The sequence below is a fragment of the Ammospiza caudacuta genome, chromosome 10 (assembly GCF_027887145.1).
Source record: "Ammospiza caudacuta isolate bAmmCau1 chromosome 10, bAmmCau1.pri, whole genome shotgun sequence".
NCBI classification, from domain to species: Eukaryota; Metazoa; Chordata; class Aves; order Passeriformes; family Passerellidae; genus Ammospiza; species Ammospiza caudacuta.
This window is the reverse complement of record NC_080602.1, coordinates 16,730,819-16,745,494: the sequence shown is the minus strand read 5'-3', so window position 1 is coordinate 16,745,494 and position 14,676 is coordinate 16,730,819. Positions and strand designations below refer to the sequence as shown.

Sequence of the window (14,676 nt, the reverse complement as noted above, 5' to 3'; positions counted from 1 at the left end):
CTTTTTAGGGAGGTGATTTAGGTTGCTTTTGACAACCATAAATGCAAACAAGAACAACAATAACAAAAAGAGAATGAGAGAGAGACTAAAATCCTTTCAGGTCTCAGATTCTCTGCTTGGTGTGGCATCTGGGATTATTTCTGTAATATAATATTGGGACTTTTCTGTTGCTACATTGTTTATATCACGACTGTAGATTCCCCACATATTCTGCAGTCAAATTTTGCATTGGCTTTTCACAACAGGATCCTAGAATCACTTTGGTTTAGATGCTTCTAATGATACTAATTTATGAAATTATGTTCAGCAGCATTTAGAATGTCATTTTAAACTTAATGAAAACATCTACAAACAAAAGTCAGAATTTGTTTTCATGGAATAAAACGCATAAGAGTCTTAACAGTATGGGCTGAGGTTATGACAGCAATGTCCCAAATTACTTGAGAATTAACTTTTCACTCCAGAGGTTGAAGCTTTTGTTGGTGCTTTCCAGGGTCAGAAAGTTTGAGGTATTTTGTCTCTTCAGGCTCAACCTGATTTGAAGGCAGGGAAGCAACCTTAGAACATAAAATGGGCTTAATTTTTAGTATTGTAGCATTGCACAAGATAAGCCATCCCTGGAAAGAATTTGACGGGGCCCTTCAAGTTAAAAGAAATACTTTTCTTTTTTTAATCTCATGCTTTATGTTAAGAAAAAGTCTTCACACTTGTCAAGAGTGTCAAGCTTGATCTGATGCAATAGATAATTTTCTATATGCAGGCTGAAAGCAGCATCCAGACATGGCTTTTTCCAGCAACAGGGGTGTGTGGTTTTGGGGAGAGAATTCCAGACTCAAGCCGTGGTCTACAGCTACAGGCATAAACCTCTGGCTGGAGCTTCAGCATGCTGCAGGTAAGTGTTGAGGGCCCCAGGCAGCTTTTAGCATGTGACATAGCCATGGATCCATCAGATATCTAGGGCCTGTTTTAAGATGGCACTTTGTTCCCAGTTAGAAAAGTACTTTTTGCTACTACTTTCCTAAGATTTTTGTGCTAGAATTTGAGTCCCATTTGGTCTATAACAGCAAGAAAAACTAGAAATTAATAAAAGCAAAGGGTAAGATCTGGCTAACCTCAGAGCTGAAAAAGTGACCTCAACCCTCTGAATTAAAGGATTGCTCACATCTGCAGTAGCTTGTACGACAGAAGCAAAGCCTGCAGAATCTAACTTCGACCAGTTTTCACTTCAAAACCGTCTAATGGCACGGCTATTTACCAGATACTGCGCTGTCTCCCCCGGAAAAATATACAATCAGGAAGGAACAGATTTCAGACTTCCATTATTCCTCTGGGCACTAATACCCAACAAGAACGGGCACTTCCCCATTGGCTTCCTCTCTAATTTCTGAGCACACTTCTCGTAAAGGAGACGGAACCAGGGGAAAGGGACAAGGCGACTGAAGCTCAGGGGAGATGCCCGCAAGCAGACGATGGAAAAGACAGACGGGCGATGCGCTGGCAACGCACAGGACGGTCACTTCGGTATTTCTGCGCTCGGCAGCGCTGCCTGGGGCGCTGCCCCGGGCCGCGCCGCCCAACTCGCGCCAGAGCTGGGCAGGAGCCGCTCCCGGCCGCGCCCCCGCAGCCCCCGCCCCGCTGCGCCCGCAGCCAATGGCGCTCGGCGGGGCGGCGGCGGCGGGGAGGGAGCGGGCAGCGCTCCCCGCGCCGGGCACTGCTCCTGCCTGCCAGCGGCGGCCCGCGGAGCCGGCACCATGGACTCGGACTCGGCCGAGCTCAGCGAAGGCGAGCTGGTCTCGCCCGCAGGTAAGGCCGGCTGCGCGGCGGAGGGGAGCGGGGTCCGGGTCCGGTCCCTTCCCGTGCGCTGCTCTCGGGTCCCCGCGCCCGAGGCGGCTCCGGGCAGCGCTGGCGGGCTGAGGGCACCGGGCAGCGCCATCCCCGCTGCTCTCGGGTCCCCGTGCCCGAGGCGGCTCCGGGCAGCGCTGGCGGGCTGAGGGCACCGGGCAGCGCCATCCCCGCTGCTCTCGGGTCCCCGTGCCCGAGGCGGCTCCGGGCAGCGCCGTCCCCGCTCCCGGCAGAGCCCAGCGCCGCCCCCGGTCCCGCGGCTCTCGGGCACGGAGCGCGGGCTCGGGGCTCCGCTGTGCCGGGCGCGGGAGAGCTGCCCCACGGGCTGCGCCGTGACCGCTGATTTCATCGCGGTGCTGCCGCTGGCTGTGCTCCATACCCAGGGGCTGGGAAGTTTTCGGGGTTTGGTCGCGGCTGTTCCGCTGCGGCTCCGGGAGCGCCGCGCGTTCCCAAGCGGGGCCGCCCCCGTCCGGAGCCGAGTCCCCGGCATGCTGGGCTTTTGTTTTCAAGTCTTAACTTGTCACAGGAACCATGCTGTCTGGTTGCTGCAACCCGCATAGTTCTTGGATGAGACAGAAGGAAAAAAAAATTAAGAACCTCTCCTGCCCTTTCCAAACCTTCCCGTTCTTGTGGCTTACGCGAAACAAACGATGGGTGATGCCATAGGCAAAGAACACCCTGCACACATGGTAAAACGGGGACAGCAAACTCGTGTGAAACACACAGAGGCAGGTTCGCTCTGCCGGCACAGCACGTGGCCCCGAGATGCGCTGTCACCTCCCGGCCACGGCTCTGGGTGCCCGAGCCTTGGGGCAGAGGGGGTGGCACCCTACCCGCAGCACAGCGGGCACCAAGGTGCCACACCAGGACCGGGCTGCAGGGGTGCCACACACACAGAGCACTGGGCAGCAGAGGTGTCACACACACACACACACAGAGCACTGGGCTGCAGGGGTGTCACACACACAGACTGCACTGGGCAGCAGGGGTGTCACACACACAGACAGACTGCACTGGGCAGCAGAGGTGTCACACACAGAGAGCACTGGGCAGCAGAGGTGTCACACACACACACACAGAGCACTGGGCAGCAGAGGTGTCACACACAGAGAGCACTGGGCAGCAGAGGTGTCACACACACAGACAGACTGCACTGGGCTGCAGGGGTGTCACACACACAGAGAGCACTGGGCAGCAGAGGTGTCACACACACACACACAGAGCACTGGGCTGCAGGGGTGTCACACACACACACAGAGCACTGGGCTGCAGGGGTGTCACACACACAGACTGCACTGGGCTGCAGGGGTGTCACACACACAGACTGCACTGGGCTGCAGGGGTGTCACACACACACACAGAGCACTGGGCAGCAGAGGTGTCACACACACAGACAGACTGCACTGGGCTGCAGGGGTGTCACACACACGGCTGGCACCTGACAGATGCTCGGGCTGTCACTGACACCAGGCGCAGGAGGAACCTGTTTGACCTCCAGCTTCCCACAGTGAAAGTCATAGACAGCCTTCTCTGAAGCCATTTAACTGGCATCAGATGCAAGTGCAATTGGAATGATGCCTGAAATACTCCCAGTGATCATAATAAATCCAAATAGAAAGTTGCCATGTTATTAGATCTTTGAGAAAAATCTTTTCACCATAACCAGTCCAGGTTGCATGTATACTTCATGCCAGCTAACACCCCCCTGCATCCCTAAAAAGAAGGATTTGAGCACCAATGTTCTAACTACAAAGGCAGAAAAGCATTTTTTTTTAATAGTTCACCTGTCCTATTAATACAGCAGTGATAAACAACAGTAGGAAGTCATAAGATAAATGTGTTTTCTAGTCTCCCAGGAGAACATTTCATAGCATAATCTGAAATCTAATTCAGTTTTAAATATAGGGGTATTTACTCCTGATATCTTGCTTTGTATCTTCTTACTTGAGATCTAGAAAATTGAAGAAGACCAGCAACAGGTCACAGAGCTCCTTATATTCACAGAGCTCTGGTAGGCTGAGCTTTCTTGCATAGACCACCAACAGCTATAATTTTTCATCCAAACAAATCTTCCAAGCCATGCATGAAGAGCAAGTTACAAACATTACTTTATAGACAAATTAATATAATAGAGCTCCTGCCAACAATTTACTCCTGTTCTGAATAGGAATTTCTTTTAAATAAATTTAAAATAACTATGCTCAGAGATTGCCATAAGTGGTTTTCATGTCATCACTTCCTAGCTGCCAAGCGTTGATGTTCCTCATTCTCCTTTCCTCTTTTCTATTCCTTCTTTGTTCCATTTAAGAGAAGAAAAATCTGATATTTTGGCCATACATGGCAGATGCCTATGCAGTAGAATAAAATTGGAAAACAGAGAGAAAACTTGGATGTTTTGTCTTACCCAGCTGCAATTTTTTTTTCCTGCACTAAAGAATTACATGTTCTTTGTATCCCCCATGTCTTCTGAAAAATAGATATTTTTGCTAGCTTTCCTTGGGTGTTTTTCTGTTCTCTGCCATATGTGTGGTGCAGCCTCTCTCTGTATGTGGGTGTTCAGTCAGGCTGTCAGTCAGTGCTGCAGGCACAGCAGCTGAGGGGCTCAGAGCAGGGCTCAGCCACCCCCTTGCCCACCCCACACAGGGCAAGCACAGTGCCTTGGGGAAAATTTGGGACGAAGTCCTGGTGGTGCTTGATTTTGGACACTGATTTTAGCGCAGCTGGAATTTCACACTGAAGCTGAGAGCAGCCCAGCGTTCAGCTCGCTCTCCTCATTACCAGCCCTCGCGCTCGCCCGGTTTCAGCTGGCACAGCTCGGGCTCCCTGCGGGCACTGCTGAGCCTGGCCCGTGCCTGAGCCCCCGGGGGCACTGTGCTTCATCTCCAGGGCTGCACCACGCTGGTGCAACACAGATGTTTCCATCTCAGGGATTGCACTGCTCTCCCAGCCCTTTGTCCTGCCCCAGGGAGGGCACCCCTGCCATTCCTGGGCTCACAGGGTGTGCAGGAGGATACCTGGTGCCCCCCCTCCATCTGCCACACACACGTGGCTTCCAAGAACCAGCTGCAGTCCTGCTCCAAGATCCCAGCAGCCTCTGTGCTTTAAGAGCCCTCTTCAAACTCGAGTCTCAAGGAGGCAGAAGTATTTTTTCTGTATTTATTCCGAACACGTTGTCACAATAGCATCTTCATATTCATATGGTGCAAACAAAAAGCTCCTTATATGCGAGCAGTGCAAGATGTCAGCTGTACTTTAAAGCAAACAAACAGCAAAACCACCACACCTCCAACAACATCCAGCTCTACAGCCTTGGCTCCCACAAGCCTCCCACACCCATCTATTACTGCTCTCCACTTGAGATGTCTATAGGGTCAGAAAGCTTTGGTTTTCAAAAATGGTTACTCATGAGACAGACTCCTAATAAAAGCATTAAACAGGTCTTCATGATTCTGAAAAAAAATATGTATTGTGGTGCAAAAGAAGAAAAGTTACATGCTTACTAGCTAATGAAATTTCTAGTTTTACTGTAGAGGTGACTAGTCACATTCTCTTTTTCTTGTCCTACAGAAGAGCTTTTGAGAACTGAACAGGTAATCTTGAAATAGAACATTGTTCTCACTTTTTAATGTCCACCTATTGAGAGGTTGGGTTTCAAAAAAGCCCTTTTCAATAGAGTAATGGTCTCCTTTCCCTCAGCTCTTTCATAGGCATCCTGCCACATGAAAGAATGATCCTCCATGTCATCTTTCAGAGTAACATTTCACAGAAATTCAGGTCATCACCAGCAGAAATGATTTCACAGTGGCTTTGGAAATTCTGCATGTAGGAGAATAAAGGTGTGAGACCTTCATTTGGTGTGCCTTGTCCTAGGTTCCCAGGCTGAAACAGGCTGGAATTTGGCCATGTAGCTTTTATGTGCACTGATTTAAGCCTTTATACAAGCCACTAAGTCACAGCATGGATTTTCATGTTTGTTTTGATGGAGCTGTTATGTTACAATAGTAACATAAGATAAGCAAAGGCTAAATTGCCTGTATGGCGTCTGAAACAATGCAGATTATCCTCATGAAGTTTAACATTCTGTGGAGAACAAACTGTTGCTGGTCCCTCCTCTGAGTTTCTTTCCACAGAAGTCAAAAGATGCTTGGCCTAGAAAAGAGCAGTTTTTACCCAACTAGAGCTCTAAATTGGTGGCAGAGCTTTGGTTTTTGGGGCTTTTTTAAGAATTGACAGTGTGAAGCCTACAGCTTTGTATAATGGCAAGGTTAACAAGATGAAGGTGACCTTATCACCAGACTTAGGCACTGGGAGCCTGATTATGAGTTCAGTATATCTTCAACAGAGCCAAGATCTTACCCTGGAACTCTTAGCACAAAAAATGGTAATGCATTTAAAATTATTTGATAAATTATCTGAGCTTTCCCCTGGACAATAAATATATACTTGGTAAAAGACCCAAAAGATTTAAACATTATTTACTGAGGTAAAACGACCTCTACAGACATGAATAATTTTTCTAGAGCTGTACTAGTATTTGATTTGCAATGCTTAGCAAGTAATTTTTTCTGCAAATTATTTATCGTGTTATGTGAACTATCTGTAGTTCTGTGATGTTAATCTTTGAAGCCTGTTATATATTTTAATCACTGTTTTACAGAGTTAATGCCATTCAAGAGTTAATATATTCTTGTAAATGCAAAATTAATTAGAAAGTGTAATGAAGACATTTAAGAATTGTTATTTGAGGAATCAGTAACATGCTTATGTGATGTATAGTGCAAGTAAGCCTTGTTGAACCTTTTGCAGTATCACACACACATTTGAAAAATAGAGCCTTTGCCCCAAGGAATATTTGTGTGAAGGAGGAGGGGTTTAGTTTACCAAAGCCTTGTTTTGATTCTACATAGAATGTTCCAAAGATAAACAAGAATATTTATTATACTTCAGACAAGCCAGAAGAAATAGTAGATAACATGTTCTAGGTATGAAAACTAAAAAAATATTTAAAAAGCAAAGAATTTTTATGAAGTTCTTTCTAGCAACTATCTAATAAAGGCTCTCCCTTTGCTTTCTGCTGGACAACAAAGGAAAACAAAGCTAATTAAACAAGAGATGGACAGACAACAGACATGAGCCAACCTGCCATGGACCTGTGCACCAGAGTGTTACAGGGCTTCTGCATCACCCTGCAAACTGAGACAGGTCCAGCTCTGCCTGCCAAGAGAGTGGGCAAGAGATGCCTTGGGATGAGCAGGCAGCAGCAGCCAGGGCAGGGATGTGAGCCAAGATCTGGCCGGGGGAATCTTTTCTTTTAGTGTTCCCTCCAGGAATCACCTGGGCTGCTGGTCTGCATACACAGCCCTCATTAGCACAGCAGCTGCCACGCAGGGAGCCTTGTCCAGCAGGGGAAAAAAGGATTAAAAACTTTAAAGGGGAAAAATTCTAATCACACTGTAAGGATAGTAAAGACCATGAATAATTCCACTTTTATCATTTTGAATAGACACCTTGGACAAACATTAATTCACTTGAACAAGTCAATTTTTTCAGGGCTCTGTTCTTAAAATCAAGTGCAAATAAGAACTTCATGAAGCACTGGCTGGAAGCTCAAGCTCATCTGCTTTGCAAGATCATGACCAAGCTGTTCCCCACCTGAAATGTTGGTGCTGCTAGCAGTCAGTGAGCAGGAAGCCTCTAATCTCTAATATGTGGGTATGGACAAGGAATTTATGATGGCATATTAAACTCATAAGTAGGAATACAAAGCAATTGCTGCCACACAGCAATTATTGGCCATTCCTGTGTGCCTTGCCAAAGGTCTGGGATGAGACTGAGTTCCATTTAAAGTGATATTTTGGCAGTAAGGAGTGACCTGTACAAAGCAATGAGTGCACTGCCTCAAAACACTCACACTTCCTCTTTGAAGAAATAAATCTTTTAGCCTTTCATCTCCTCTACAGCAAAGACTATAAAAAGTCATGGTGGGAAGAGTATGTCACCTTATTTAGCTGGTAACAGAGCAATCAAGCTATAAATCCCAGGTAAAAAGGACAACAGTGTGCCAAACACATGAGAGAGTTCTGAAAATGCTGAGAAACCTTTGGCACTTGCATCCTACCCACAGCATCAGCCTTAGGGTGACAGGCCCTCCCAGCAAGGCAGGAGAACGCTGTAACTTTGAGACCTCCCTGTTTTATCTGGTAAACTAAGCAGAACCTGGCTGTGAGCCCAAGCAGTGGTACACAATCCTCTAAACTGTTTATCTATTAATACTCCTCCTGGCACTGTTTCAGCCCATGCTAGATAGCCTCCCACTAAATGTCCTGGCATGAGACAGAGGATAACAGTGGCCAGTATGAATTAAACAACATTTGGAGTGTGGGAAAGAATTCAGGCAGTATCCAGATGGCAGGACAATGCCTGGACAAAAGGGTCTGTGCTGGTGTATTTGCAGACAGAGACCCTGTGGTCAGAGCAGGCTGCAGAGGCTCTTCACTTCTGCTGTGGCCCCTGGTGCCTGCTCAGGGACCCTGCTCAGGGCAGCTTCCCTGGGCTCAGACCTGGGTTTGGAGCCCTGCCCAATTAAAAGTGTGTTATTTGCTGTTTGCCTGCAGAAAACTCTTTGCCAGTTACATTATGGGAGGTCATCTCATGGGCTGACAAGTGCAGCTGGGGGAGATTCATGGGAGGCTGAGACTCGCTGCAATAACTACAGCTTTATAGCCAAGCCATCATCTTGAGGAGCCAGGCTGAGCTCAGACATGGGCTGGTAGCCAGTGAGTTTTTCTGCTCTTTAAGGCAGACATCTTTAACAAAATAGGCTGGGAAAGAGCAAGAGTCACTTGGATGTCTTTCCAGGGGTCACTGATCCCTCCTTGGTGCAGATGCTGGTTTATGTCAGGTTTGAGCAGCTGGCTCTGCTCAGCCTTTCTGCAGAGGAACAGGCTGACCAGTCCCTCTGTACAGGTGTGTTTTTTGGCTGACATCTGTTGATGCAACACCACAAACTAGGGCAGGAAGATTGTTCCATCTATGAAACAAACACTTCACCATGGAGACATTCTCCTAGGCCTTCTGACTAGTGCTAGCTTAACATGAAAGACAATCTTCTGAAACACTAATAGCAAAAGTTAGCATAGTACCTCACTTATCACCATCTCATTCCTGGCATTAACTTTGCTTATCCAAGCAGTTTGTGTTGCAGGAAAAGCTAAATTCTCTCTTTGAAGAAATGTATTAACACTATTATTGTGTTAGTGCTTCCTTTCCACATAATTTTCCATTTACTTTTAGAGCCTTTAGTTTAGATGGTCAAATCACTGACAGATGCAGATCAAACAAATACAGGTTTCTTAGACTTTTCAAGTCAGGGGTATTTTTAGTTTTTTTTATTAAGATAACTATTTTCAGATTATTTTTTCAGCAAAAGCTCTGTGTCATATAGTGTTATGCCAGGTGAATATCTGTAGCTTTTGTTTACTTGCATTTAATTTTACTTTGTGGTTTTGTGCATCATTTCCCTCTGACTCCCAGAAGTGAGAAGGAAGTAGGCTAAAGGTATCAAGAATGACCTTCACATTCACTTCAAAGCAAGTTATAGTTGGTACCTCACTATTTTTATACATTAATCATCTCCACTGTTAGGAAGAATGTTTACTAGTAGATACAAAAGTAATCAGTGCAGTCATTATGATGCATAGCTACTGGATTAATTAGAAAGTGATAAAGAATTGGTGAGGAAAAATATTGACTGGAACTACAGGTTTAAGAATGGGATAAAAAAGTTCAAGCCTAAGTATACATAAAAACCACTTACACAAATTTTGTACATGCCAGTGTATAAAATATACTGTTCTTATCCCTTTGGACTGACCACTGCTCTTTAAATACACCAGGGTCTATATACCTGAGAGGAAGTTTCTGTTCAGTGATTAAAACCTCACCCCTATCAGAAATTTCTGGTGTTTGAATCTAGCCTGACCTCAGCTGAGGTTCCTGTGGCTTCTCTCTTCCCTGCATTTGTTTTTAAGAGTCTATTTCTATACCAGTTCTTAAAGGTCAGATTATCCTGCCTAAGAAGGATGTAACACTTTCCATCCTTGGGGCAGATGCAGCCCCAAGAGAGTTTGCTCCTGCCTGCAGCCCTGTCCATTCCTCTCCCTAAATCAAAAACCCACAAACAAATGCAAAAGCAACAACAAGAAACAAAAACAGCCACCCCAAACCCCCAGACCTGTACACTCATCCAAAACAGTCACCACTGGCATTTCTCTGTAGAGCATTTCCCTTTACAGAAATCATACAGAACTGATGGAAAGCCAAGAACAAATTGTCTCAAGGACAGATGAACACCAATGTTTTCCACAATTCCATGATTTAACTTTGTAGTTTGGATTAAATCAGAAGCCAGAGGGTTTAAAGCAGTCCCAATACTGAGTAGTTAATCAGCTGGCATCTGTTTATCCTCCAGACATGGATATCTCCTGTACTTCTGAAGCCAAACTGTGAGCTAGAGCTCTTAACTAATTGCTGTCGTTCACTTCTGCACAAGTTTCTCAAACTTGCTGATTTTACTCTGTGCTAGGAGTTTGAAAGCCTAGACAGTTGGGGACAGACAGAAAATAGCCACTTTCAGTATTGTGTTGCCACATAACTTGTGCTGGTATAAACGGATGTTTGCAGTCCATCAGGAGCAGTGAGGGAGGACAGGCAGAGACTCCTCCTGCTTTGAGGAAAGGCACATGGAGAGGGCAAGGCAGGTCTGAAGTTTCCTTGCACCCTTGCTTGGGCTGCCCCTGCCACCAAAGAGGCCAAGGCTCTTGCAGGAAGGCAGGCACCCACATTTTGGCTACATTCTCCATCTTCTAACCTCTAGAACACTTGTAAATTCTCTCTTTTCCTATCTAACCTCATATCTTACACTAACAATTTGTGTCCATTCTCCAGATACCCACATCTTCCTAGCACTTCACTGATTTCTCACTTTTCTTTGTCCTAGCCAATATGATATCCTCCTCAAGCCTCAAATCTTCCAGTATTGATCTGATTTTAGTTCCTTAACTCATTTCTTCTCAAATGCTCTTGGGTTTATGATTTCTACCACTAAAAGAAGGGAATAAATGCTGTTAGGTTATATTTCAAGAAAGGGGAAATTGATGGAAGTAAGATATTGACTTGGCATTGTAATTAAAGGTTCTAGAAACAGGAACTAACATGCCTCTTCTGGCAAACAAAAAGTACAGACAGTGGGCTTCCAAGTGGGATCAGGAAAGTTAATTTGATTTTGAAATACTGAAACAGGTAGCTGCAATATTTTCCAAAAAGTGAGAACACATAGCATCTTCACTAGGGCTTCCCAGCTATTTCCAGAATGCATTCCTGAATGAACAACTCCCTAAAGAAACAGTATATCTTCACCCCTATAAGTTCAAATCATTGGGCTTGAGTAACAGGTTCAGGGGAGAATTGCATCTGTCACCAGACACAGCAGCCTGTGACTGGCACTGATCAAAGGAGGTCAGAGGAGGACACTGCTTTCTACTGATAGAGCTTAACTACCAGGAATAAAGGAAACCAGAGCATTTTGCAGAGTTTTGTGTTGAATCACAGCATGCAGATCTCCCTCACACAAGGTAACAAATCTATATTTATTCAAAAGTGACAATATGCTTTCATTTAAAAAATATTAGAAGAGCATTCACAGAAATTGCCTCTAGAAAGCAATCAGAAGCTTTAAACAGCTATGAAAAGGCAACAAAGGCAAAATATGCTTCTGTAAACTAAACTCATCTTCACTTGGGACGAGAATGTCTATTTGGATTTTCTTCTGCTAATAAGACAGGGATGAGAGCACAGGAATGAGAGCACTGAGGGAGGCTTCAGGGGAAGGGCTGAAGCCCAGGGATTGCCAGGTGGGTACAGCCTCACCAGAACACCAGCACAGGGCCACATCCACCCTTCCACTCTGCTACTGACTGCCCTGAGCTAATTCAAACTAAAACTGAGCCCATTCTGCCCTTTGGAGGGTCAGCAGCCACCCTGACACTCAGGTTTCACCTTCCATCACTGGGGGAGAGAAACAAGGTTCCCAGAAGCAGGGTCCCCATTTCCCACCAGAGCACCTCTGTCTGGGTTGATGGCTCTGTCCAAGCCATGTCCTGGGTCAGCATCACCCTGTGAGTGCCCAGCGAGGGGCACAGCCTTGCCTGGCACACAGGGAGGCACAGCCCTGCCCTCCCCGTGGCCTGGCACAGGGCAGCAGGGCAATCCCCATCCTGCAGCCAGGGCCTGTTTCAGCTTGCCCAGGCCCTGTGTGCCTTTGCCATCCATGGCTGCAGGGTGGGTGCAGGTGCCCTGCTCCGGCTGAGCTCTGTATTTACCTTCCAGGACCTGCTGAGGGAAGTGGTGCCTTAGCAACAGCTGAGTTGCATTAAAGAACAGACATGTGACACGTAGGAAGAGAACTTGGGGTGATGGTGGGGGAGAGATTATTCAGTGTTTTCCATATTTTGGTAGAACAGAATTTAATTTCCTTGAAGTTACAGCAGTCAATGACAAGCAGCAGTGTGCACGTGGAACACCCCTGGCTGAGCACTGAAATACAGCATGACTAGACACAGCAAATAACCCATGCAGACTGCAAGGGGTTGTTTAAAAAAATAATTATATACTTGCCACTGAAGAAGCTTTTCTGTATTTATAATTCCTTTTTCCTCGTAGCCTCCTCTGATGGAATTCAGATAGCATGCATGGCATTATGTTAAACAACCAATTCTGGAATACTTCCCTTTTTTCCTCTCTTTTACAGGCATTAAGGCAGTGGATACACTTCTTATGGCCATTATTTTAGGGACGGTTAAGGCCTATGCTTAGTCACTTCATCACTGACTCAAATACAAACTCTGCTCATATGCCATTAAAGAGATTGAAAACAAATCTTTAAATAAGTACTTAACTTGCTTTTAAAGCAATGTGGTTTCTTTACTATGATAAAGTGATAAAAATACATATGAGATCATAAAGCTCACAGCAATTTTGTTGCTGAAGTAGTTTTACAGCTATCTACTTGAATTCATTTGGTCTGAAGCTTGCCTTGGTCTAGCATTTTTTGAGTTGAAAACATATTTTATACAAACAGCACGTGATTGAATATAACTAAGCTTTTTTATACATATGTAAAGTGGACAAAAAAGATTTCCCCTAAGTAAGGAAATGCTATATATAGAAGGAAATCTGAAGACTTTCAAGTCACAGACTTCAGGAGGTTTGTTAGCACCATCCCCAGGGAGGCAGGAGGACAAACAATAAAAAAGCAATTTCCTGCACAGGAACACACAGAACATCAGAAACACCTAGTAAAGAGAACAGAGTTGTGCAGAGTGGAAGTCGTTTATCCTGCCGGCTCATGTTTTTCACTCTGCTGATCACCATTCCCTGTTACCATCAGTGGGAGCTGCACACACATCAGTAGCTGACACTGAGTTCTGAATATTTTTAATAAATGTCACAATAAGCCAGAGAAGGTGTAGCCTCCACAACTCTTGAGATGTATAGTGTGGAATAACAGCTCTGGGGAGGACAGAATGCCACAGGGCATGGTAGTGCCATCAGAAGTGCAGAGCCAGTGGGGACAGAGCAGTCCCTGCCCTCCAGAGCTGCCCAGGCACACCATGGCCAGGAAACTGCATCCCTAGGGAATCATTCTGCTGCTGCTGGGGGGAAATCCTGCATGCAGACCTTCTGTAACTTCCACTCAGCCCTTGAGGGTGGCAGACATGGACCGTGGGAGGAGTTGGTCCAGGTGCTCTTACTCGATTCTTTCCTTCTCTTTTTCTTTTTAGCAGACACACCACAAAGGAGTTAATATGAACACAAACACACAAAATTGGTATTTAAAGTTACTTCCACTTGGGCTCACAGACACCCAGCTTTCATGATGCCAAAGGGGAGCCAGAATCTTGTCTATAGCAAATAAAAATTAATCCTGGGACAGGGCTGCCTGAGCCATTCTGATTCTGCAGCAGCAGTTATTTAGGTAGAGCAGATATCACAGAAGAAATGTTAGATGGCTGCACCGAAGGGGTTTAGGAAGTGCAGGATGTGCATGGATGTGTCAGATCTCAACAGATGGATTGCTGACTGGGGGTTTATGTAATTCAGAGATGTTCTAACAGTACTCAGGGACAGACATGCAGAGTAACAGAGAATGGCAATATTTGAGAGGCTTTGCCATGTTTTCACATCCTCATTTGGATATTTTCTTTCTATCTTTTTTTCCAAATAAGTTTTTCCTTCATAAAAAGGATCCCAAACACACACACAAAAAACAAACAAACAAAAAAAAACCCAAAAAAAAACACAGTGGCAGGAATCCTTTCTTTGTGTGACATCCCAGTTAAGTTTGTGCACTAATAACACTGTATTCATATTAAACCAATTTAGTACATTGTAAAGGCATCTGTAATCTATATATCTTTCAAAATACACCTTGCAGCTTTAGGTTTTTGTTAAATAACACCTTCCTGAATTTCAAAGCAAGTAAAACTGGAAATCTAAGGACACTGTAAAGATACTGGGCTAATTTCTTTGTGCAACCTCCCATATGATGACTTTTCAAAATCTGGTGGAAAAAGTACTGGGCTGTCAGCAGGATCTTAATGACAGCCTTAAGCAAGTTTTTCACTTGTGTCTATTTCTCCTCCCATTCCTGTTCTTTGTCTGTTTTTACCTTCACTATTTTTAGATGAGGAATGTCTTTCATTACACTTGTGCAGTGAGAACCCTGAGATGTTTTATGAACAACATGTAAATACTAATATCAATGCAGGCATGGTC

The 14,676-nt window shown here is 45.3% G+C and overlaps 1 protein-coding gene across 1 annotated transcript in view; it reads left to right on the top strand.

Annotated features, from left to right (window-relative positions):
• The first annotated feature begins 1,688 nt into the window (after window positions 1–1,688).
• TNFAIP8L3 (TNF alpha induced protein 8 like 3) overlaps window positions 1,689–14,676 on the top strand; it is a 44,238-nt gene continuing 31,250 nt past the window's right edge. The window contains exon 1 of the mRNA XM_058811311.1: window positions 1,689–1,803. Within this exon, the coding sequence (XP_058667294.1) occupies window positions 1,752–1,803 (52 nt within the window). The 5' untranslated portion in view covers window positions 1,689–1,751. The remainder of the gene's footprint in view (window positions 1,804–14,676) is intronic.